The sequence below is a fragment of the Carcharodon carcharias genome, chromosome 19 (genome assembly GCF_017639515.1).
Source record: "Carcharodon carcharias isolate sCarCar2 chromosome 19, sCarCar2.pri, whole genome shotgun sequence".
Lineage (NCBI taxonomy): Eukaryota > Metazoa > Chordata > Chondrichthyes > Lamniformes > Lamnidae > Carcharodon > Carcharodon carcharias.
In genome coordinates, this window is record NC_054485.1 from 94,460,491 (window position 1) to 94,484,464 (window position 23,974).

At 43.7% G+C, this 23,974-nt stretch overlaps 1 protein-coding gene across 2 annotated transcripts in view; it reads right to left on the minus strand.

The window, feature by feature from the left end:
• The window catches only part of LOC121291947 (calcium homeostasis modulator protein 5-like), a 73,475-nt gene extending 50,751 nt beyond the window's left edge, over window positions 1-22,724 (minus strand). The window contains exons 1-2 of one of the 2 annotated variants that reach the window (XM_041213632.1): window positions 22,099-22,724; window positions 13,913-14,173 (exon numbers count right to left, since the gene is read on the minus strand). In XM_041213632.1, the coding sequence (XP_041069566.1) occupies window positions 13,913-14,173; window positions 22,099-22,641 (804 nt within the window). In that variant the 5' untranslated portion in view covers window positions 22,642-22,724. Of the gene's footprint in view, window positions 1-13,698; window positions 14,174-22,098 lie in introns of those variants that run through there. The other variant, XM_041213631.1, reaches the window with a different exon arrangement.
• Between the last annotated feature and the right edge of the window lie 1,250 nt (window positions 22,725-23,974).

The following is a 23,974-nucleotide window of genomic DNA, read 5'->3' on the forward strand; positions in this document are numbered from 1 at the left end:
GTGGGGGTGGAGTGGCGAGAAGGGATTGAAACAGGCTAAAAGGTAGAGATAAAACAATTGATAGAAATACATTTAAAAATAATGGAAATAGGTGGGAGAAGAAAAATCTAAATAAATTATTGGAAAAAAAGGGAATCTGAAAGGGGTGGGGATGGAGGAGAGAGTTCATGAGCTAAAGTTGTTTTACTCAATAACTCAATATTCAGTCCGGAAGGCTGTAAAGTGCCTAGTTGGAAGATGAGGTGCTGTTCCTTCAGTTTGCGTTGAGCTTCACTGGAACAATGCAGCAGGCCATGTGGGCATGAGAGCAAGGTGGATGTTGAAATGGCAAAAAACAGGGAGGTCTGGGTCATGCTTGTGGACAGACCAAAGGTGTTCCGCAAAGCAGTCACCAAGTCTGTGTTTGGTCTCTCCAATGTAGAGGAAACTGCATTGGGAGCAGCGAATGCAGTAGACTAAATTGAGGGAAGTGCAAGTGAAGCGCTGCTTCACATGAAAGGAGTGGTTGGGCCTGTGGACGGTGAGGAGAGGGGAAGTAAAGGGGCAGGTGTTGCACCTTCTGTGGTTGCATGGGAAGGTGCCGTGGGAGGGGGTTGAGGTGTAGGGGGTGATGGAGGAGTGGACCAGGGTGTCCCGGAGCGAACAATCCCTGTGGAATACAACCAGGTTGGGTGAAGGTAAGATGTTTTTGGTGGTGGCATCATGCTGGAGTTGGCAGAAATGGCAGAGGATGATGCTTTGAATGCGGAGGCTGCTGGAGTGATAAGTGAGGACAAGGGGGACCCTATCATGGTTCTGGGAGGGAGAGGAAGGTGTGAGAGCGGATGCATGGGAGATGGGCCGGACCTGGTTGCAGGCCCTGTCAACCACCGTGGGTGGAAAACCTCGGTTAAGGAAGAAGGAAGACATGTCAGAGGAACTGTTTTTGAAAGTGGCATCATCAGAACAGATGCAACGGAGGCAAAGGGACTGAGAGAATGGGATGGATTCCTTACAGGAAGTGGGGTGTGAGGAGCTGTAGTCAAGGTAGCTGTGGGAGTTGGAAAACTTGTAATGAATATTGGTGGACAGTCTATCACCAGAAATTGAGACAGAGAGGTCAAGGAAGGGAAGGGAAGTGTCAGAGATGGACCATGTGAAAATGATGGAGGGGTGGAAATCAGAAGCAAAATTAATAAATTTTTCCAGGTCCGGATGAGAGCATGAAGCAGCACCGAAACAGTCATCAATGTACCTGAGAAAGAGTTGTGGGAGGGGGCTGGAGTAGGACTGGAACAAGGAATGTTCCACATACCCCATAAAGAGACAGGCATAGCTGGGGCCCATGCGGGTACCCATAGCCACACCTTTTATTTGGAGGAAGTGAGAGGAGTTTAAGGAGAAATTGTTCAGTGAGAGAACAAGTTCAGCCAGACAGAGAAGAGTATTGGTGGATGGGGATTTTTGGGCTTCTGTTCAAGAAAGAAGTGGAGAGCCCTCAGTCTATCCCGGTGGGGGATGATGGTGTAGAGAGATTGGACATCCATGGTGAAGAGGAGGTGGTTGGGGCCAGGGAGCTGGAAATTGTTGATACGATGTAGGGTGTCAGAGGAATCTCGGATGCAGGTGGGAAGGGACTGGACAAGGGGAGAGAGAATGGAGTCAAGATAGCAAGAAATGAGTTCTGTCGGGCAGGAACAGGCTGACACGATCTGTGGTCACTTCTTTGGGCAGGAGTCCTCTCCCCAGTCAACGGATCCTTTTACCCGCCTCCAATATTCTCCCTTCACCTGGACCCCTCCCTCTGGATTCTTACCTTCTCTTGATCTTTTCATTGAGAACTGTCGGTGTGACATCAGTCATCTCAATTTCTCTGCTCCTCACACTCACTCTAACCTGTCTCTCTCTGAACTTGCTGCGCTCCGTTCTCTCAGGTCCAACCCTAACTTTGTCATCAAACCTGCTGACAAGGGTGGCGCTGTTGTCTGGCACACTGACCTCTACCTCGCAGAGGCTGAGCATCAACTGACAGACACTCTCTCCTACCTCCCCCTGGATCATGACCCCACCACTGAACGTCAAACAAAACATGTGACTGATGTTGCTAGCCGTTCCTATAATAGTCACCAGCCTGTTATTTTGGTCATTATTAATGATCCAAGAGAAAATAATTTAATAGACACTAGATCAGCTGTTAGAATCGCTTCAACCCTGTATTCTAAATGTTGCTGGTCAACAATCAGAAATCCTATTTCTTCAATTTTCTTTTAGAGATCCATGGACCAGGCACATGAAAATAGGAGGCACACTTTTATTTTGGTCAGATAAAGGTTAATTTTCCAAACATTTAGTGATGAGAATGAAACATTGGAAAACTATCGTCAGTTTATTTTTGTGGTGAGGCAACTTTGACAACAATGATTCAGGACAAACTTCAGTCATATGGTTAATTAAGGAAAGTCAACATGAATCTCATAAGGGAAATCATGTTAAACTAACTTGCTGGAGCTTTTTGAAGAGGTAGCAGGGAGAATTGATGAGCACAATGCTATTGATTGGTGTACATGGACTTCCAAAAGGCGTTTGATACTATGCTGACAACAGACTTGTGAGTAAAGTTATAGCTCATGGAATAAAAGGGAAAGTAGCAATATTGTTAGCGAAATAAAAACGAAAAGTGCTGGAAAAACTTATCTGTGGAGAGAGAAACAGAGTTAATGTTTTGAGTCCATATGACTCTTCAGAGCTCTAGAAGAGGCCTGAAGAAACCTCAAATGAAATCTGGAGGTACTCTCCTCGAAGTCCCATCACAACGCACACACACACTCCACCAGCGTAGAGACACACGTTTTGGTGGGACCTAGCTTTAGAATAGCCTCGGGATCAAAATCTAGTGAGCACATCGCACTGTCTGATCCTCAGCAGGCAATGGCAGGACTTCCCAAGTCCCCAGCACTCGGAAGGCTGCTGGAGGCCAGAAATTTGCTGAGTCTGAGTCAGATGACGAGCCAATAGACTTGATCGCGGCACAGTTGCAAAGGCAAGCTCAGGAACATCGGGAAGGGATGTCCGCCGCACTCCTCAGATCTCAAGGCATGATGGAGGAGTTCTTCCGCCTTCACTCTGAGGTGATAGTGTAGGCATGCCAATGCACTGAGGTCAACACTGGTAGGATGGTCACCGCTATGGAAACCTTGGTTCAGGATGTTGCTCCTGAACTGCTGCCTCGGCTCAACTCCATCACTGATACCATATTTGGCCTCCAACAGTGTGTATGCGAGAGGGTTGTGGCAGCTCAATCTCACTCCAGGTACCAATTCTGCTCAAGGAGTGAGCCTGGGGCCCCCGGGTGCCCATAGGGAGGGGTATCAGCAGGTGCACACTCCAAGCCCATTCATCCAGGTGACTCTGGGAGTGTCCGGCCCATCCAAATCCCCTCTTCCTGTGACCACAGCAGCTCCAGCTCCACAGGCCAAGGAGGGTGACACTGCCACCCAAAGGACCCCAAAAGCAGGCCGGGACCCTTCAGGTCTCAGCCTTCCAGAGGGTGCCCGCCAAGGTCATCACAAACAGGGCGTAGCAGTCAGCAGGCTGCCTCCACCTCCGCTGTGGATGTCCGTGGAGCACTAAGACATAATGGCAGGGTTAGGAAAGTTAAGGAGAATGAAGTCCTTTTGGGAGTCCAGCAATTAAACTAAATTAATAAAAATGAGGGACAAAATTGGTTGCACAGCCTGGACACAGGTGTTAATAACTTGTACATATTATTCACTCTTGTCAATGAACACCCAAGAATGTATCCCTGCCTATGGCTCCTTGTCCTGATGAGCAGTGTTCTTGTCACTCAGATGTGAAACCTTTCTGTGCAAGATAAAGGTAGGTCTCTCAGTCCAGGGCCTCTTCCCTTTGCTCTGTGCAGCCTACAGACGAAAGTGATGGTCCGACCTCACATTGCCTGGGCACATTACTGATGCCTGCACCTTGACCTCTGCCGACAGAATGTAGTGGGCAGGCATCATAGCGTACCATCATTCACTCTGTGTGCTCTCAGCGCCTTTAAGTTGGGGCTGGTCCCCATCTCTTCAGTCTCTGTGACCAGTGACGCTGTGCTCCTGAAGGGATCAGGTGCTGAAGGTGTACAAAGGATCATATACTTCTAAGTTTTATGGCTGTGTCTCTAAAATAAAAGTGGGAAGTGGTGGAATAACTCAACAAGCCTGGCAGCATCTGTGGAGAGTAAAAGAGAGTTAACGTTTTGAGTCAAATACTTTGAGTCAAATGTTTTGACTCTTCTTCAGAGCCCTGAGTTCCCACATTCGAGTTCAGATGCTGTCAGGCCTGCTGAGTACTTCCAGCACTTTCTGTTTTGATTGCACTTGGTAGTAGTTCGTTTTTGAACTTCCTGCCATAAACTACTGCCGAGCTTTTACCAGCAGCAGCAACTCTGAGATGGAATGCTGCATCTAGATCGGGTGAGATAGGACAGGTAGCTTGCATTGCGATAGTCCTTAACTGTTTGATTGCATTAATGAGTACTTCTGTTCAGTTATCTTTAAATTCTTTATCCTTTTGCTTCATGCAGTGATCTAGTGAGCTCAGCAACTTTTAGAATAAATGTTCGCTGTTTGCACATCAACCCCAGGAAAGTTTACAAAGCTGTTATGGAGGCAGGGAGCAACAGTCCCTGGGTCACATCAACTTCACGTTGATCAGGCTGGACCCTTCATTTATGATGTTATTGCCAGGGAAAGTAACTTCAGGTTGCAGGTTTGTCTTTTGAGGGTTAGTTTAAAGACCAGGGTTTCGGCGGCAAGAAGTCAATCATTCGCAGGCTGTAATAAACAATCTGGACATGAAAATTTACATACCAAAGCAGCTCGTCTCTTCTGAAAAATAGTGGGAGAAATGTGAAACCCCTGTGGCAGGCAAAAGTAAAAATAAATTGATCTAGCAAGGGGATTTTGCAGAACTTGTTAGCAACGGAGTATTGAAAACCATTTGATTTACCTTGGTCCTTTGGAAAACAAAACGTGCAATCTCTCTCACCATGAAGGACAGGCTGGAGTCTTGATAATCAACTCTAAGGCTTTGGTTTCCATTTGGTTTCTTTTATGCCTTGGGTAAATGAGTTTGTTGATCAACCGAACTCCAACTGCACGCCTTCCTACCTTCAAGGTGATGGGCAGGAGGTTTAGGGGGGATGTGAGGAAAAACCTTTTTACCCAGAGGGTGGTGATGGTCTGGAATGCGCTGCCTGGGAGGGTGGTGGAGGCGAGTTGCCTCACATCCTTTAAAAAGTACCTGGATGAGCACTTGACACTTCATAACATTCTAGGCTATGGGCCAAGTGCTGGTAAATGGGATTAGGTAGGTAGGTCAGATGTTTCTCACGTGTCGGTGCAGACTTGATGGGCAAAAGGGCCTGTTCTGCACTGTGTGATTCTGTGATTCTCCTCAATTGACGTAAGAATAAACAGTGATGGTTTATTGAGACATAGGACAGAGCACTAGGTTGTACATGCTCACGCAGAAACCTCTAGAACTAGACTTACAATTCCCAGTTGCCCATGCGGTACAATGATTTGTCAGTACTGTCACATGATCAGTACACTTGCATTCTCTGAAAGAGACAGGGTACCTCACTTTACCACAGTTTCTTAACAAACCAAATGGGAGAATTGATTGTGAAAGTATCCTGTGGTTTAACATCCAGCTATAACAGTGCCTCAACCATATTCTGCAATGCAGGAGTACCCTCAGGTGGAATGGGTTTTTGATTAAATTTAAGATGCATCAGCATGTGAATTTCTTCCTCTCTATTTAGGTGCTTATAACCATGTTTGTGCATGGTAAACACTGCTCTGGACTGGGTTAATAGTACCTGTTATCTGGGTCTGTGTGTAAATAAAGGGATATATGTCAGGATTCTTAATCACAACCACTGTGGGCAGAATTTTGAGGTGGGCGAGTGGGCGCAGTCGGCGGGACCGGACGGGGCTGGGAAACAGCCCGTTGCTTGCGGAGTGGCACATGTCTGGCAAATCACTGACTACACATACTACCCTGGGGTAAGGATGACAGATCAGCCGCGATTAGTCAATAAATTGCCCAACTGTCTAATGTTCCCTGTTTGTAGATCCCCCCAGCTTTCTGAGAATTCCTTTCACATGTTGACAGAAAAGTACTGTAATGGAGCAATAGGCAATCTGTGAGGAAGAGATTTTTAAAGTAATAGCCGGGCACATTCCAATCATGGCGGAAGGTAGGGGAATTAAAACTAGTGGCTGGAATTTTCTGTCTCCATTGGCGTCAGGCATCATGGTGGGCCTGAGCAGACAATATGGTGGGAAGGCCATCGTGAAATCAATTTGTGATTGTCTGCTCCATCCGTTAATGTCGGGCCACATTTCCCACCGCCGCATGTGGAGAACGTGATTTTAATATATCTGCATATCATCAGAAGACCGGCTCACCAGGATCTCTTCCCCCCACCCCCCGGCCAAGGATCACCTCCCCCCCCCCCCACCCCCCACCAAGCTGGATCATCATGGCACATCTGCGCGATTGCATACTGATGTGTTAAACAACTGTATGTAGGTGATGTGTGCCTGGTGAGCTGTACGTCACTCGGAGCTTCGAGCTTTGTTTGTCTACCTGGCTTCGGGCAGCACTCGTGGTCATCAGCGCCAGGCTTGGCAGGCAGCTCTGCATCACTTTTAGGATTGCTCATGGGCAGGTGTCTACCTGCCAGGCCAGCCATAAGGTGGGGGTGGACTTTCAATGGCTGCAGGGCTAGGGCTTGCTTGGGGAAGCAGGGAGGTGCAGGGGGGAGGTGTCAAGTCAAGAGCCTGCAGGTCAAAGGCTGTACTGGTGAAGTGGGTGAAGTGGGAAGTACATGGTGTTTGTGTGTGTGTGCACATGTTGATCTGTGCAAGTGGCCTCAAGATGATGAGGCCTGAGGAGGCAGTCTCCAGAGCAGATGAGGCCAGATGGAGATGTGAGGGTTTGTGTGAGAAAATGAGTGGCGATGTCTCTTGAGCTGGCAGTGAGTGAAATGTCAGTGAATGTGTGATCGCTTTCTGAGTGTGTGTGTTTACAGTGATAAGATGGTTGCCTTATCCTGGTGGCACACATGAGATCATTCATCCATTTTCTGGATAATCGAGGCATATATTACAAAAGTCGGGAGGTCACGTTGGGGTTGTATAGAACCTTGGTGAGGCCACAGCTGGAGTACTGTGTGCAGTTCTGGTCACCACATTATAGGAAGGATGTGATTGCACTGGAGAGGGTGCAGAGGAGATTCACCAGGATGTTGCCTGGGATGAAATATTTAAGTTATGAAGAGAGGATGCATAGACTTGGGTTGTTTTCGTTGGAGCAGAGAAGGCTGAGGGGTGACCTGATCGAGGTGTACAAGATTATGAGGGGCATGGACAGGGTGGATAGGGAGCAGCTGTTCCCCTTAGTTGAAGGGTCAGTCACAAGGGGGCATAAGTTCAAGGTGAGGGGCAGGAGGTTTAGGGGGGATGTGAGGAAAACCTTTTTTACCCAGAAGGTGGTGACAGTCTGGAATGCGCTGCCTCACATCCTTTAAAAAGTACCTGGATAAGCACTTGGCAGATCATAACATTCAAGGCTATGGGCCTATGCTGGTAAATGGGATTAGGTAGGTAGGTCAGGTGTTTCTCACTTGTCGGTGCAGATTTGATTGGCCGAAGGGCCTCTTCTGCACTGTGATTATGTGATTATGTGATTCTGTGATAGCCAATATTGGCACTGACCACCTCTGCAACTGCTTTCCAAACTGGAGTGGTGAAACTGATGGGCGTCCTGCGGCCAGAGGGAGTAAAGGATATTGCGGTGACCCTTCACAGTGACCAGGTGCCTCAGAGATGCCTCACTGAATCAGGGGGCTGCACTCTTCTTGGCTTTTGGGGCCATGTCTTCACCAGTGCCTTCCTGGGCCACAAGAATTGAGAAGCGTGCGCGCAGCTGCAGTTTAAATATGGCACACTGCGTGAGGAATCAGTGAGGTAATGGCATGGAGGGCAAATTGGAGGCTGCCTGCCAGTGAGATGTGTTTCCTGTGACTGCATAATTAATGAGGTGGGAATGGGATGATATGGTGTGAAAAGTCACCATTGCGGCCGGTAGCTAAAATCTCCTTTTTCCCACCTGCTATTGCAGATAGCGCAAATTTGGGACGATCTGGCCAGTACTTTTTTAGATGACAAGAGAGGCAGAGAATATGATGAATCAAAAAAAAGAGGGTGTATAATGCTTGTTAGATGAACTCTTCTAGCAAAAACATGCCAAAAACAATGTGCGGAATTGTCCACTCACCTTTGCCGTAGGCGTCAGGGGGCGGAATTTGCCGGGTGGGGCAGAAATCAGTTTCCATGAAATCACAGTGGGATCATCCGATGGCGTCCGCAAATCCTGCTGGAGGCCAACGTGAACCCAACGGGATGTGAAGTAAGGCCCTGCCGGAATCATCCACCCTCCCCCCACCCATGCCAAATTTACCATTACACCGGCAGGACATCACGTCGGCCCAGAACTTGTCCGGACAAGTGTGACGTGCAGAAGTCGGGACTTATCATTAGGACTTTGCTCAGATCGTGGACAGCCGAGGAGCAGAAGATGCTGGAGCCCGCAGCTTCCAGATCTTGGAGGAGAACGTGCATCACATGCTGGGTACTGCCTCATGCATGTGACTCCACCATGAACCAGCTCTCGGAAGGTGGGAGGCCTTCATGCAGCAGCGTTGGCTCCATTGAGGCTTTGGAACTTCACGGACTTCGCCATGGGCTGGTACAGATGATTGGCAAAGGGTGGAGGGAGGGAAAGGAAGGCCTAGGTGTGAGTGGAAGATGAAGGTGTGCTGGGGGAGGGTGGGTGAAGGTGTCAGATGGGATGTGGTTGGGAGGGAAGGGGACAAGGTGTTGGTGGGATGAGTTTGGGGGTTGCGAAAGTGTCACGGGAGGGTGAGGTTCGGAAGGGGAAGGAGTGTGTCCAGCAGGGGAGGAGGGAAGGTGCAAAGTATTGCTGTTCTGTATGTCTCTCAAGCCCACATATCAAATCTACTGTTACCACATGAGCTCTGCTATGAGAATTAATGTTGATGCATTTTAATCTATGCCAACTCCCTGGCTGCCTGAGCCTACAAACATGGCACCAGCATAACCACTCTGCAAATACAATCACCGCATCAGTGTTGGCATGCCAATTCAGACCAAACTGGCCAATCCAGCTCACATCCAGATGATCATTTCACCCATCTGATCTCCCTTCAGCCTTGATGACTGATGGCAATGTTCTTGTAAGAGCCATGAGATACCAAATAGTTCACTTACATGGGGTGATAATGAAGGAACAGCGATATGTGTCCACGTTTGGTTTGTGTGTGGCTTAACAACAACAACTTGTATTTATGTAACACCTTTAACGTAATAAAACATGCAAAAGCAGCTCACGGTAGTGCTAGCAATAAAAATTTGTTACTGAGCCACATAAGGAAATATTAGGGCTGATGACCAGAAGCTTGGGGAAAGAGATAGCTTTTAAGAAGTATCTGAAAGGAGAAAAGAGAGATAGGGAAGTGGAGTGGTTTGGATTGAGAATTACAGCGCTTGACTTCAGTAACTGAAGGTAGGACCACCAATGGTGGAGCAGTTAAAATTACTAATGTAAGTATTGTGGTGCTGGAGGAGGTTACAGAGATAAATATAGAGAGCAACTTGAAGGTGATGGTGTTCCCAAGATCTGCTGCTCTCGTCCTTCTTAGCATTAGAGGCCATGGGTTTGGATGGTGCTTTCAAAAAAACTAAAATGTACACACTGCAGCCATGGTGGAAAGAATGGATTTTAAAAGAGAAGGCTGGGCTGCTGAGTGTGCCACCTGCTTTGTCCTGGACAGTGTTAAGCTGGGACACTGTCTCTTTTCACTGGCCATGTTTCAGCCATTGCATGATAGCTGCTTGCTGACTGGAAAATTCTAGTTGATGTGGGAGAGGGGTTTAATAGGCATCTTAATGGCCTCAATTGACTCCCCACTGCTTGTGGACCATTAGCCATATCATATCAAACCCAAACTTCTTAAAAATGGCCCTAACGCAGGAACTGGCACACCAGCTGAGAAATTCTGGGTTCTTCCGTCTCTGCTCCTGCCACCCACGGGCTTTCACAAATCTGCCCAACGTGTCTATTAGGGCAATTCTTTTTGTAGATCTGGATAGGATGTAAAGGCAGGCTATCCAGGGTTGGGGGCCTGAGAGGCTGGAGGAGGTCTTGGTAGTGGGGAAGCATCTCCGAAGATGAGATTAGCGATGTTCTGAAAAATGATGACTTGATGTTTGATGGCGGGATTATAGGTGGGAAAGTAGGAGGATGTGTCGGAGAGTTGAGTGAGAGTTCTCAGTCTTATAACTCTAACCGTGTGAGTCCTCAGCCACTCAATATCAAGTTGTCCCTTTGAGAATATAATCATGTAGACAAGAAGAAATATTCTGATGTCATAATGTAATGGTTCTACTATATTTATCCTACTGGTAAGGTAAATATATTCAGTCGAGCTTATTTTTATCCTTAATCCTCAACTAGGAGAGATTTCAAATCATTATAATACCTTAGTCAGCTATACTAGCTTTAATCCTGTTCTTAAAATAAAATGGCCTGCCTCCCAGGAGTATTTAGGCTAAACAAAGGTATCTCAGAATAAAACATAATTAATGTTAACAAAGGTAACATAATAAATAGCAGAAATAACTCCCCTGAGTTAATTACTCTCAGTAAATAGAATTCCTCATTTAAGAATTCCAGAGAAGTTAGTGTCCTGAAGTATAAAGAGTGAGTCTGCAAATTTATAATGGTTACTTAATAATATTTTATTATAAGGCTAAATCCTGAATTACATTATAATGATGGTTGCAATATTATAAAGCGTAAAGTAAATAAAATAAACTAATCCACCTAAAATATAAATGCAGAATAAACAAATCCACCAAGAAATAAATGAAGGATAACAAATCCACCAAAGAATAAATGCAGAAGATTAAAATCCACCTCAAAGCTAAATCCAGGATCCAGAAGGAAAAAAACAGTAAAAATTGGGAAATAAGAACATTGATCTGAACTGGTCTTGTATACCTTAAAAAGGAACACCTGTAAAAACTGGGAAATAAGAGTGCCAGTCCAAACTGTTTTTTTTTCTTCTGGAAAATATATGTGTAGACAATAACATGCTATGTTAATACTCACAATCAAAGTATAAGGCATAGTTTTTATCTTATCTCAGCTATGAGGAAATTGTCTTTTTTATGCTTTCTGGAGCCAGAACTCTTGATCCATAGCCTTTCCAGACCCTGATTTGATCAGACAGCGCATGATCAGCCTCTGATTGATTTCTTAAAGTCATCTTAAATCGGCAGTACTGTTTTTTCCAGGATATCTTTGTTCTCCAGAGACATTAGGGGGTCACATGATTGACACAAATTCTTATTGGACCATACCAAGTGATTTCCAGGAACTGAAACTTAAGAGAGTCTGTACAGGGTCTATGTTGTCTTATAAGAAATCATTATATAGTTAATTAAGGACAAATAAAATGATAAGAATTAGATAACCAGGTGCACTTGCAAAATACCGTGAAAAACATAAGTTTGCATAAGTAACAAAAGCAATGAGGAAAGACTACATAATTACAAAACTAATTACAAAACTTGATTCTTAAAACTGTCGTACATCAGACAGTTGCATAATTTCTCTACACAAGAAAGTAAAAGGTTCTTTAAGGCATTATTGTGCAATTAACATGTTAATGCCATGTTAAAAAAGCTAACTATAATTACACGATAGAAGTGCAAGTCCTCAATTGGAAATATAATGCCATTCCTTCACTGCTGCTGGGTCAAAATCCTGGAACCCCCTCCCTAACAGCACTGTGGGTGTAGCTACACTTCATAGATGTAAAGATACATTTTCTATTATGTGTAATTTAAGGGTACATGTGTATTGTGGCAAAAGTGTGATTTAAGAATACAATTTCTATAAATGTATTATTTCAGGATAAATTTTCCTTGAAAGTACTGAGGGTGTGAGTGCTTGTTGTGAATCTGCGCCACCCCGTCCCAGAGGGTGTGAAATATGAACATTTATCCTTGACTTTTAGCTAATGATGTGGTTCATTAACTCAATTAAATTAATAATATTCCAAATAAAACTCATGTAATTTCAATGAATGGTGCTGAGGTTACTTTCCTCTTGGTCACATTTCCAGTCTGCTCCTACTTCACTGAGATGAATACGAGTCCCTTTGGGTTCCACACTGCTCTCAGATAAAAGTTATCAAGTATCCTGCTTCTCGAGCAGGAATTTGATGAGAGTGGAAATTTGGTACAGAGCAGGAAGGAAGCGTGAAATGTGAAGTGATTTATACTGGTAACAAGAACAAAGAGAGACAGTACGAAATAAAGGGTACAATTCAAAAGGGGTTGCTGGAGCAGAGGGACATGGTTATAAAGTACATTATGAGCCAGTGACAAAATCCTGGAACTCCCTTCCCAGCAGCGCTTGGGCGTACCTTCACAAGATGGGCTACAGTGATTCAAGAAGGGGACTCACCACCACCTTCTCAAGGACAGTTGGTAATGGGCAACAAATGCTTTCAAAAACCCTTCCTTTCAACTGCTTCCATTTTACCCTCCATACTACCCACACTATTGTTATTGCAAGGAGCTATCATGTTTATTCCTGCACTTGAAGGTTGCTATAAAAATGAAAAATGCTGTTGTTGCTGTGTACAAGTACAGTCTGCAACCTGAATGAGTGAGAAAGATTGTACAACCACTCTGTAAAAAAGAACTACAAGGGAATGACTTTCTGAGCCCCCATTCTGATGTGGAACATCACTGACAACGAATGCAGTAACAGAGAGATGAACAATTGGTCTGCAAATTTTACTCCTCTATTGCATTCCCACTGTTTGATATCCTGGAGTAAATTCCCATGAGGGCATTGACCCCACATCTGCTGAGGTGCAATGCGGCAGAACTGGTTACAATGTCCCGACATACAATACAATTTTACCAGTTATGCATTGAACATTTTCACCCATTCTTCCGTAACACATTAAACCAAAATTTGTGGTCCTAATTTTTACCTTCTTCCTTAGCTCTGAATCTCTGCTTTAGGACTTCAATCCATTTCCTACCTATGTTATTTATTCCCACATGAACCATAGCTACAGGCTGTTTTGTTTTTAATTTATTCTTTCATAAGATGTGGGCATTGCTGCCTAAGCCAGCATTTATTGCCCATCCTAATTGTCCTTGAGAAGGTGGTGGTGAGCCGCCTTCTTGAACCACTGCAGTCCATGTGGTGTAGGTATACCCACAGTGCTGTTAGGGAGGGAGCTCCAGGATTTTGACCCAGCGATAGTGAAGGAAGATGATATATTTCCAAGTCAGGATGGTGTGTATCTTGGAGGGGAACTAGCAAGTAGCGGTGCTCCCATGTATCTGCTGCCCTTGTCCTTCTAGCTGGTAGAGGTCACTGGTTTGCAAGGCACTGTCGAAGGAGCCTTGGTGAGTTGCTGCAGTGCATCTTGTAGATGGTACTCAATGCTGCTACTGTGCATCGGTGGTGGAGGGACTGATGTTTAAGGTGGTGGATTGGGTGCTAATCAAGCAGGCTGCTTTGTCCTGGATGGTGTCGAGCTTCTTGAGCGTTATTGGGGATGCACTCCAAGCAAGTGGAGATTTATCCAACACACTCCTGACCTGTGTCTTGTAAATGGTGCACTGGCTTTGGGAAGCCAGAAGGTGAGTTACTCACCACAGAATCCCCAGGCTCTGACCTGTTGAATGTTACATGTCACTTATCATCCTGACACTGAATGTTAATTAGTGGCTTCATCTTGCATACCACTTACCACGTTGGACATTTCAGCTCCAGAAGTATTTTGTTTAGTCTTTAAATGAGAGAAAATATGCTTGCTATTCCACTTTTCTTCAAAGCCTTCTTCAGCCTGTTTAGCTGCTTCTTCTTTCAGTTTACTCATAATCATCTTTTGTTCATGTTCTGCATAAAGGTCTTCATATATTTTGCAATATTTCTCCTGGCCACAATGATGAAGACAGTTGAAGGTTATCAAGACGATCAAGAATATGAAAAGTGTAACTGCACCGATGAGCTGTTAGGATATGGATGAAAAGATATTTTAAAAATGAAACAGAACTGCTCCAGTCTAGAGATTTTGTGCTCTGTTGTGAAGAGCAACTTCCACATGTATCTATCCTCATCTGGAGCATATATCAGACATGGTTCCAATTTAGTGAGTTTATGAGTGTATGAATAGAATGTGTGTATGGGTGTGCCTGAGTCTGTGATACAGATTGTGTATTTGACAGAACATGTGAGTTTTTTTTTGTTCTTGCCATTTGAACATCCCAAGCAAGGCCAACATATGTTGCTCATCGCTAAATGCCCATTGGGTGGTGGTGAGTCCAGGGCCCTGGAGAGAAATCATGGGCCCTGGTGTTTCTCCTATTTCCCAGCCTACTGATCACATTTGACAATTCTGTTTGTTCTGGGATTTCAATTTCTTAGCACACACAATACCTACTTTATTGCAACTGAATATGCTATGTTAATACTGCACAGATGCACATTGATTTTCATAATGGGCTGGACACTGAAGAAAAATTAATATGTAATTGGACAGTGGCGGAGGGGGTGGGTGGATGGGGTTGAGGCGGATGTGGGGGAGTGGGGGGTTTGCATTGGAAGTGCTCAGCTCCAAGCTAATGGAAAGAAGATCAGGAGAGTTCCCCTACTGCTATGCCTTCCATCCACCTGATCACAGAGGGCGCCTATTTTTCCAGGCTCCTAGCGCTAGGCTGCCGTCCCAAAAAGTAAACATAGAATTAGATTCAACAATACCATCTCCTCTGACCTGTCCCAACAGTTTGTTTGTGTGTTATATCTCATCTCACTTTTTGATGAGGTACTTAATTAGATGCTGTTGATGGATCTGTGCATCAACATAAGTCACTGATTTTATGAGGGGAGGAGAGAAAATTGTGGGCAGGGGAGAAAAGAAAATACACACAGGCCCAATATTTATGAGAAGGTGGGGAGGATATGGGTGAGGCCAAAAACAGCTGATGCACCCAGCAAAACACAAAAGTGAAGGTCCTGATTTTTTAAAGCTAGGAACTCATGAGCATCTTATAGCTCCTCTCCCACCTGTCCTAAATTTCTCCTCCTCATTCCCAAATTGTTCCACTTCAAAGTACAGATAAAGGGAAATCCCTAATGGAAATACCATTGTGTCTTACAAATGAAATATCTTCATTTGATAGAAAATGCTGGAAAAGCTCAGTTGCTCTGGCAGCATCTGTAGAGAAACAGAATTAACTTTCAAGTCTGTATGACTCTTCTTTAGAGTGTCTTACAGACTCAAAATGTTAACTCTGTTTCTCACTCCACAGATGGTGCCAGAGCTGCTGAGTTTTTCCAACATTTTCCGTTTTTATTTCAGATTTCCAGCATCTGCAGTCTTTTGCTTTTATGTTCATTTGACTATGGCAGGAGACTTTATGTTGGAGTCCTGTGACATACATTGGGCTCTGAAGCTGTTTCAGTGGTCCACTTAGCAGAGTGTACTCAATAAAACTTGATGGCCAAGAAGGTAAATGCAAAAGTTATCTTAGTAGGGCTTGAAAAAGCTGGAGTATCATCCAAATAACTACCCCCAACTCAAACAGCCACAGCACAGGTCTATCCTCAGCTGTTGTCTCCTCTACCAAACCTTGTATCCCCTGCACAATCCCATTGAAGATACATGAATATTCAATCTTTTGTTCTCCCAAGTGCACTGTGCAAATACAAACATCAGAAACGTGTGACGTCAACTCTTCTTTCAAGATAAAAACTACAGAGCTTTTCAAATCCCCACAGACTAACCTTGCTTAGCTTAATCGTGCCTGATTTTGTAGCGAGCACTTTAACAGCTTCACCCACCGCATGCATGTCTGTACCTGTCTCGCACCAACTCAGCCAATCCAGTGCGGGCATTCAATTGATGGATAATGCCACTGACCAGGGAAAGCCAAAGCCAAAATCAAGTGCAGCTAATAAAACCCCTCCCTCCCTCCATCCTTTATGCTGTGCTCCACCCCTCACGGCCCCTTATTACTGGCAGAGAAAATAAGCATGAGGTGGTAGAAAGTAAAAGTTTAGCAGGATAAAGGTAGAAATTAGCGGAATAATTAACTAATGATGTGCATGGAGTTTTTATTTAGAAAAGGAGGGTTTGGAGGATTTGCTTGACTCTGGCCCCACCTAGGGCATGGGCTGTGGTGTTTTGCACCGTATGCACGCCCCACTCCCAGGCTCTGGTTGAGTCAGCTTCTTAAGCCACCTATAGTCCATGTGCTGTAGGTACATGCACAGTGATGTTAGGAAGAGGATTCCAGGATTTTGACCCAGTGACAGTAAAGGGTTGGTGATTTAATTACAAGTCATCGTGGCGTGTGGCTTGGAGGGCAATATGCAGGTGATGGTGTTCCCAATGTTTTTGTTGCCTGGGTGATAGAGGTCATGAGTGCGAATGCTGCTATTAAAGGGTTCTATTGAAGGGTCATGAGGACTCTAAACGTCAACTCTTTTCTTCTCCGCCGATGCTGCCAGACCTGCTGAGTTTTTCCAGGTAATTCTGTTTTGTTCTGCTATTAAAGGGGTTTGGTGAGTTACTGCAGTACATCTAATAGCACTTATGTCAATGTGCACCAGTGGTGGAGGGAGCGAATGGTGGGTGCCAATCAAGCAGGCTGCATTGTCCTTCTTGAGTGTTTTTGGAGCTGCACTCATCCAGGCAAGTGGAGACTATTCTATCACACTCCTGATTTGTGTCTTGTGGATGATGGACAGCTTTTGGGGAGGCAGGAGGTGAACTTCTCATTGCAGAATTGCTAGCCTCTAACTTGCTCTTTGAGCCACAGTATCTATATGGCTGCTCTTGTTAAGTGTCTGGTCAATAATAACCCCAGGATTTTGGTGATGAGGGAATTCAGACAGGCAACAACCAACAACATAGGTAAGAAGAGGGAAGAGGTCCTGCAAGCAGAATATAGGGAGCTAGGAAATAAACTAAAAAGCAGTACCTCAAAGGTAGTAATCTCAGGATTACTCCAAGTTCCATGCTCTAGCAAAATCAAGAATAGGAGAATAGGACGGATGAATATGTGGCTAGAGGGATGGTACAGGAGGGAGGGATTTAGATTCCTGAGGCATTGGGACTGATTCTATGGAATATGAGACCTGTGCAAGTTGGATGAGTTGTACCCCAGCAGTACTGGGACCAACATCCTCACGGAGGACTTGCTAGTACTGAGGGGGAGGGTGCAAACTAGGGTGGCAGGGCGATGCGAACCTGAGTGGGGAGACACAAGACAGGGAAACAAAGATAGAAATGAAAGACAGAAAAGTAAAAAGCAAAAGTGGAAGGCAGAGGAATTGGGGGTAGCAGCAAATAGGGCCTTAGTGCAAAAAAATGTGTAATAAGACAAGTCTGAAGGTAATGTATCTGAATGCACATGGCATTCACAATAAAGCAGACAAATGAAAAGCACAAACAGTATAAATGGGTACAATATGATTGAGATTACAGAGACATGGCTTCAGGGTGACCAAAGCTGGGAACTGAATATCCAACGGTTTTCGATATTTAGGAAGGACAGGCAAAAAGGAAAAAGAGATGGCGTGGCATTGTTAGTTAAGGATGAAATCAATGCAATAGTGAGAGGAGATATTGGCTCAGAAAATCTAGATGTAGCATCAGTCTGGGTGGAGTGAAAAAGCATCAAGTGGTGGAAAACATCAGTGGGAGTTGTATATAGGCCTCCAAGCAGTAGTGGTAAGCTCAGGGACAGTATTAAACAGGAAATTAGAGATGCATGTAGCTACAGTAATCATGGGTGACTTTAATCTACATATCGACTGGGGAAACCAAATAAGCAATAATAATGTGGTGGATGTCAGACTAGTCAATTGAGAAACCTACTGAGGAACAGGCTATTCTAGATTTGGTTTTGTGCAGTGAAAAGGGGTTAATTAATAATCTTGTGCTGGGTCCTTTAGGGAACAGTGACCATAACAAGATAGAATTCTTCCTTCTGTTGGAAAGTGAAGAAATCCAATCCAAAAGTAGGGTCCTAAATCTAAACAAAGGAAACTACGGATGTATGAGGCATGAGATGGCTAAGATAGATTGGCTCATTAAAAAGCAATGGCTAATATTTAAGGAATGAATGGATGCATTGGAACAGTAATATATTTCTTTCTGGCACAAAAACACAAGAAAAGTGGCCCCACCATGGCTAACGAAAGTAATTAAGGATATTATTAGATCCTAAGAGGAGGCATATCAAGTTGATAGAAAAAGTAGCAAGCCTGAGGATTGGGAGCAGTTTACAATTCAGCAAAGGAGGACCAAGAGAGTGATTAAGAGGGGAAAAATAGAATGAGTGTAAACTTGAAAGGAACATAAAATAGGACTGCAAAAGCGTCTAAAACTATGTAAGAAGAAAAAGGTTAGTGAAGACAAATGTAGGTCCCTTACAGTCTGAAACAGGAGTATTCATAATAGAGAACAAGGATATGGCAGAGCATAAAAGCAAAATACTGCTGATTCTGGAAATCTGAAACAAAAACAGAAAATGCTGGAAAGATTCAGCACGTCTAATAGCATCTGTCAAGTGAAAAACAGAGTTAACGTTTCGAATCCATATGACTCTTCTTCAGAGCTAAAGAGAAGCAAAAATATGATGAAATTTATACTGTTTAGGGGGGGCGGTTGGTGCAGGTGAAGCTGGATAGAAGGCAATGATTGGTGGGGGCAAGGGAGAGATTGACAAAGATGTCATGAACAAAATGAGGGGTGTTAATTGTGAAGGGGTGTTAAATGGGGGTGTTAATGGTAGTGGTAAAGGCTAGAGGTGCTTATAGTTGCATTAAGAGAAAGCAGAATGTGATAATAGCAGGACAAGGGTAAGCACTATGAAAAGAACAACATGATCAAGTGACAGATGGCCCTTGTAGAGGTGGGGTGGGGGAAGGGACAGTGGTGGGGAAAAATGATTAAAAATAGGATAAAAGGTGGGGATAGAACAATGAATGAATGAATAAAAATGAAAAAAAAAATAAAAATGTGGATAAAGAAATAAAAATAGAAAAATAAAAATAAAAATGTAAAAAGAGGGTTTAAAAAGGGGGTGAGGATAGGGGAGAGAGTTCATGGTCTGAAGTTGTTGAACTCAATGTTAAGCCCGGAAGGCTGTAAAGTGCCTAATCAGAAGACGAGGTGCTGTTCCTCCAATATGGCAGAGCAATTAAACACCTACTTTGGTTCTGTCTTCACGGAGGAAGATATAAATAACTTCCCAGAAATACTAGGGAACAAAGATTGAGTGAGAAGGAGGAATTGAAGGAAATTAGTATTGCTGAAAAAACAGTGCTGGAGAAATTAATGGGACTGAAAGCTAATAAATCCCCAAAGCCTGATAATCTACTTCCCAGGCCACTAAAGGAGAGGTCCATGGAAATAATGGTGCATTGGTTGTCATCTTCCAAAATTCTATAGATTCTGGAACAGTCCCAGCAGATTGGAGGGTGGCAAATGTAACCCCACTATTTAAAATAAGGCAGGAGGGAAAAAACAGGGAATCACAGACCCGGTTAGCCTAACATCAGTGAAAGGGAAAATGCTAGTGTCTAATATAAAGGATGTGATAACAGGAATCTTAGAAACTATCAACAGGATTAGACAAATTCAATATGGATTTATGAAAGGGAAATCATGTTTGACAAACCTACTGGAGTTTTTGAGGATGTAACTAGCAGAATAGACAAGGGAGAACCAATGGATGTGGTGTATTTGGATTTTCAGAGAGCTTTTGCTCTAGTCCCACATAAGAGGTTCATGTGCAAAATTAAAGCACGTGGGATTGGTGGTCGTATACTGGCATGGGTTGAGAATTGGTTAGCAGACAGTAAACAGAGAGTAGGAATAAATGGGTCTTTTAAAGAATGGCAGGTGTAAAGGGGTATGGGGAGAGCATAGAAATACGGTGTTGAGATAGAGGGTCAGCCATGGCCATATTGAATGGCATAGCAGGCTCGACGGGCTGAATAACCTACTCCTGCTTCTATTTTTCTGTTTCTGTGTTTCTACTGATTGTCAAGGAGATGGTTATATTCTCTCTTACTGAAGATGGGCATTGCTAGGCACTTGAGTAGCATGAATGGTATTTGCCACTTTATCAGCCCAAACCTGAATATTATCCAGGTCTTTCTGCATATGGGCATGGACTGCTTCAGTTTCTGAAAAGTTGTGAATGATGCTAAACATTGTGCAATCATCAGCAAACATCTCTACTTCTGACATTATGATGGAGGGAAGGTAATTGATGAAGCAGCTGAAGATGATTGCACCTGGGGCACTACCCTGAGAGATGCCTACAGCAAAATCCTGGGACTGAAATGATTGGCCTCCAACATCCACAATGATCTTCCTTTGTGATAGGTATGACTCCATCCAGTGGAGATTTTTTTCTCCTGATTCCCATTGACTTCAATTTTACCATTGCTCCCTGACGTCACACTCAGTCAAATGCTGCCACTCCTAGCTCACCTCTGGCATTCAGCTCTTCTACCCATGTTTGGACAAATTCTGTATTGAGGCCTGAGTGTGTCTGGGACAATATTTGTGTGTACAACAGAATGATGTATATCAGTATGTGTATAGATGTGTATCTGAGAGGGTGAATGAGGCATTACGTGGCTGTATGAATGGAATGTGTAGATGGCCTGCACTACCCATTTTCAGCTTCTTTACCACCTCCACTAGTGTCCCCCACCCAAAATCTACTCCTCCAACCTCTACAAGTAATGCCACATCTCCAACCTCCTATGTCCTTTCCAACTACTGTCCTACGTCCAACTTTTTCTTGGTATTATCCAAGGTTCATTGCCCACATATCTCATCCCTTCTTGTTCAAATCCCTTAACCCTGGTACCTGATCTGCTTACAGTATTCAAACAACCCTGGTCAAAGCATTACTAACACTAATTTACTGTGATCATGGTGTGTTATTCTTCCTCATCCTCCTCAACCTTTCGATAGTTTGAGACACAAAGTTGGCAAGACAGATTCCCATCTTGTTCAGTCTCACTGAATACTTCCTGGCCTACAAATAAGTTTGTCTTATTATAGTTTTTCATCAAAATCCCAAGATATCCTGAAATGCTTCAATCTAATCAACATCTTTTGAATGTCAATTATTTAGGTAATGTTGCAGCAGTCTCACACATAATAAAACACTACTCCATTTACATTTCACTGCAAGTTGTGACAGTTTAACAGTGAGCATTTCAAACCTGAATTTAAACCTCACCACCACACCACCACCCCCCGCCCGCCCCCCGCCATCAGAAATATTACCCACCCTTTTCACTCTCACCACCTTTGATATCTTCATCCATGCCTCTGCACTTCCAGACTCGGTTCTTCATATACTTCATTACTGATCTCTCAAGCCCCACAAACTGCACCTTTTCGATAACTACCACCCACACCACCTCTTCAATTGAATTCTACTCTGAATACCCATTATCCTCGCCTACCTCCATCCCCACTTGGTGCATTAATTTCAAAATCCTTCCCCCTGTCTTTAAATCCCTGCATTGCTCACCCACCCTATCTCTAACCTGCTGGAGACCAGTGAACCCATTCAGTTCCAACTCTGGTGTATGGCATCTTTCTCACCCTTCATCATTTGTAATCCATACTGAACCACTCAGAGTTACTACATCTCTTGTCTACACTCGGTATACTGCAGATTTCCTAATCAAATGCTCCTAGCGATCAATGGTATCAGCAATATTTTCAGCAGCTCCCTCAGTCAACCCCTGCCACTTCAGTTGGGTCTGACCACCAATGGGGAAATGCATCGAGAGATGCTTTGCTATATTAAAGGCACTATTGAAATGGAAGTTGAGGTGGTTTTTTTTCTTTACAATTGATCATTAGATTAAATATTTAAAGACATTACTCACCCGCGAATCATGGCAAAGATGTGTGTCAGATCGAAGACGAATAGAAATTTTATTACAATTGAATTCGGCGCAGACCGTATAATTCTCACTTTCCTGCCATGCACAGGCATAGTAATCACCATCCAAAAACAATACGGCCATCCATATTACTGATGGAACGCATAGTCGAAACAACATCCAGACCCTCAGAAAATAGCATTCCTTACAGCGCGGCTTTGAGTTGGCGATTTGCATCAAGCTTTTTCGCTGTATTGGCCTACGCGCAGCACAGTTATTACAAAGACGATGCCATTGATATGAAACAAATTGCAGCATTAGACGAATCAAAAACAACAATACTGAAGGGAAAACAAAAAATAGCACAGTGTAGGTGATATTCGCCAAACTTGACGTACACGGGCACGCAATATCTTTTTCAAGAAGCTCTTCCAATCCATAAAGGAATAAAAACAGCATAGCATTCCCGATGACTTTGAATGTGGTTGACGTATTGTTTTGCAATAACTCTTTTAGTTGGTTGAATATTTCTAAATCCAGTGGCATTGTGCACGTAATCAGAACCACGCAAAACTAACTGGAGCACTCAAAGCAACTAAGGTTTACAGTTAATCACAGGGGAGTTGAAGATCCGCTAAACTCTACGCAGAGAGTTCTTGAGGTCGTTCAAACAGGTTGACATATCCATTGGTTGATCTCTGTGCTAAATTGGAAGTGAATACAGTCAGATACAAGAATAGAAAGTGAAACTATCTCAGGCTGTGCAAGCTGCCACATCATTTTACAAAATTATAAGGGTTAAACAATAACAAAAGGAGGTAAAGGATCAATAAGGATTTAAAATTCAACTTACTTGAATTAATTGTTTCCTGTGAATATCAGACTGTCATCAGAGCTTTCACTTTTGCCAACAGATTCTGAAATATTCTGTTCAGGTACTAATTGCTATTCTCCATTTTCTCCCATGTCAGTGCATTTTTTTTAAATTTCAAGTCTTTGAAAACAGTTTCACCCAATTTTAGCAGCAGCTTTATAGAGTAATTGGTTCTTCTAAGTCATCCAGCCTTTCCTGTAAAACTTCAGTTTCAGCAACTTTGGCGAGATTTCGCAAAAAGTATTGCGTACACTGACATTTTATCCCCAGCCAAGTCATTTCCTAACAGAAAACCGACCTCTACGATAGGCAAATTAAGAATGTCCCAAAGTGCACTTTTGAAGAGCAGTCATTGCAATGGGACAGCCAATTTTTGTTCTCTCACCAGCAATCAAATCAATGACTTGTTGGATGAGTGAGAGTGTTTTTTTTATTCTTTGATGGGATGTGAGCAACACTCACAAGGCCAGCATTCATTGCCCATTGCAAACTGCCCTTGAACTGAATGGCTTATAGGCAGCTAAGAGTCAACCAGATTGCTGTGGGTCTAGAGTCACATGGAGGCCAGACCACGTAAGAATCAAAGATTTCCTTCCCTGAAGGGTATTAGTAAACTAGCTGAGTTTTTACAGCAATCTATGATAGTTTCATGCCACTATTATTAAGACTATCTTTCAATTCAAGATTTTGTTACTTGAAATTAAATTCTACCAGCTGTCATTGTGGGTTTGAGCCCATGTCTGCAGGATATTAACTTGGGCCTCAGGATTATTCATTCAATGATATTACCACAGCCCCACCATCTTCCCAAGGCTCATCAGGAAACAAGAGTTTGAGGATTGTAAAATTTACCTTTGTACACCTCTCTAGACTGGAATACCAGCCGTAAGATACTAAACAAGACTAAGAGCAGTTGCTTATTGCCAGTTCTGGGTTGAACAGAATAGTGATCATGGAAAATATGACAATTGATAACAGTTTAATTTAAGGGATTATTCAATTCAA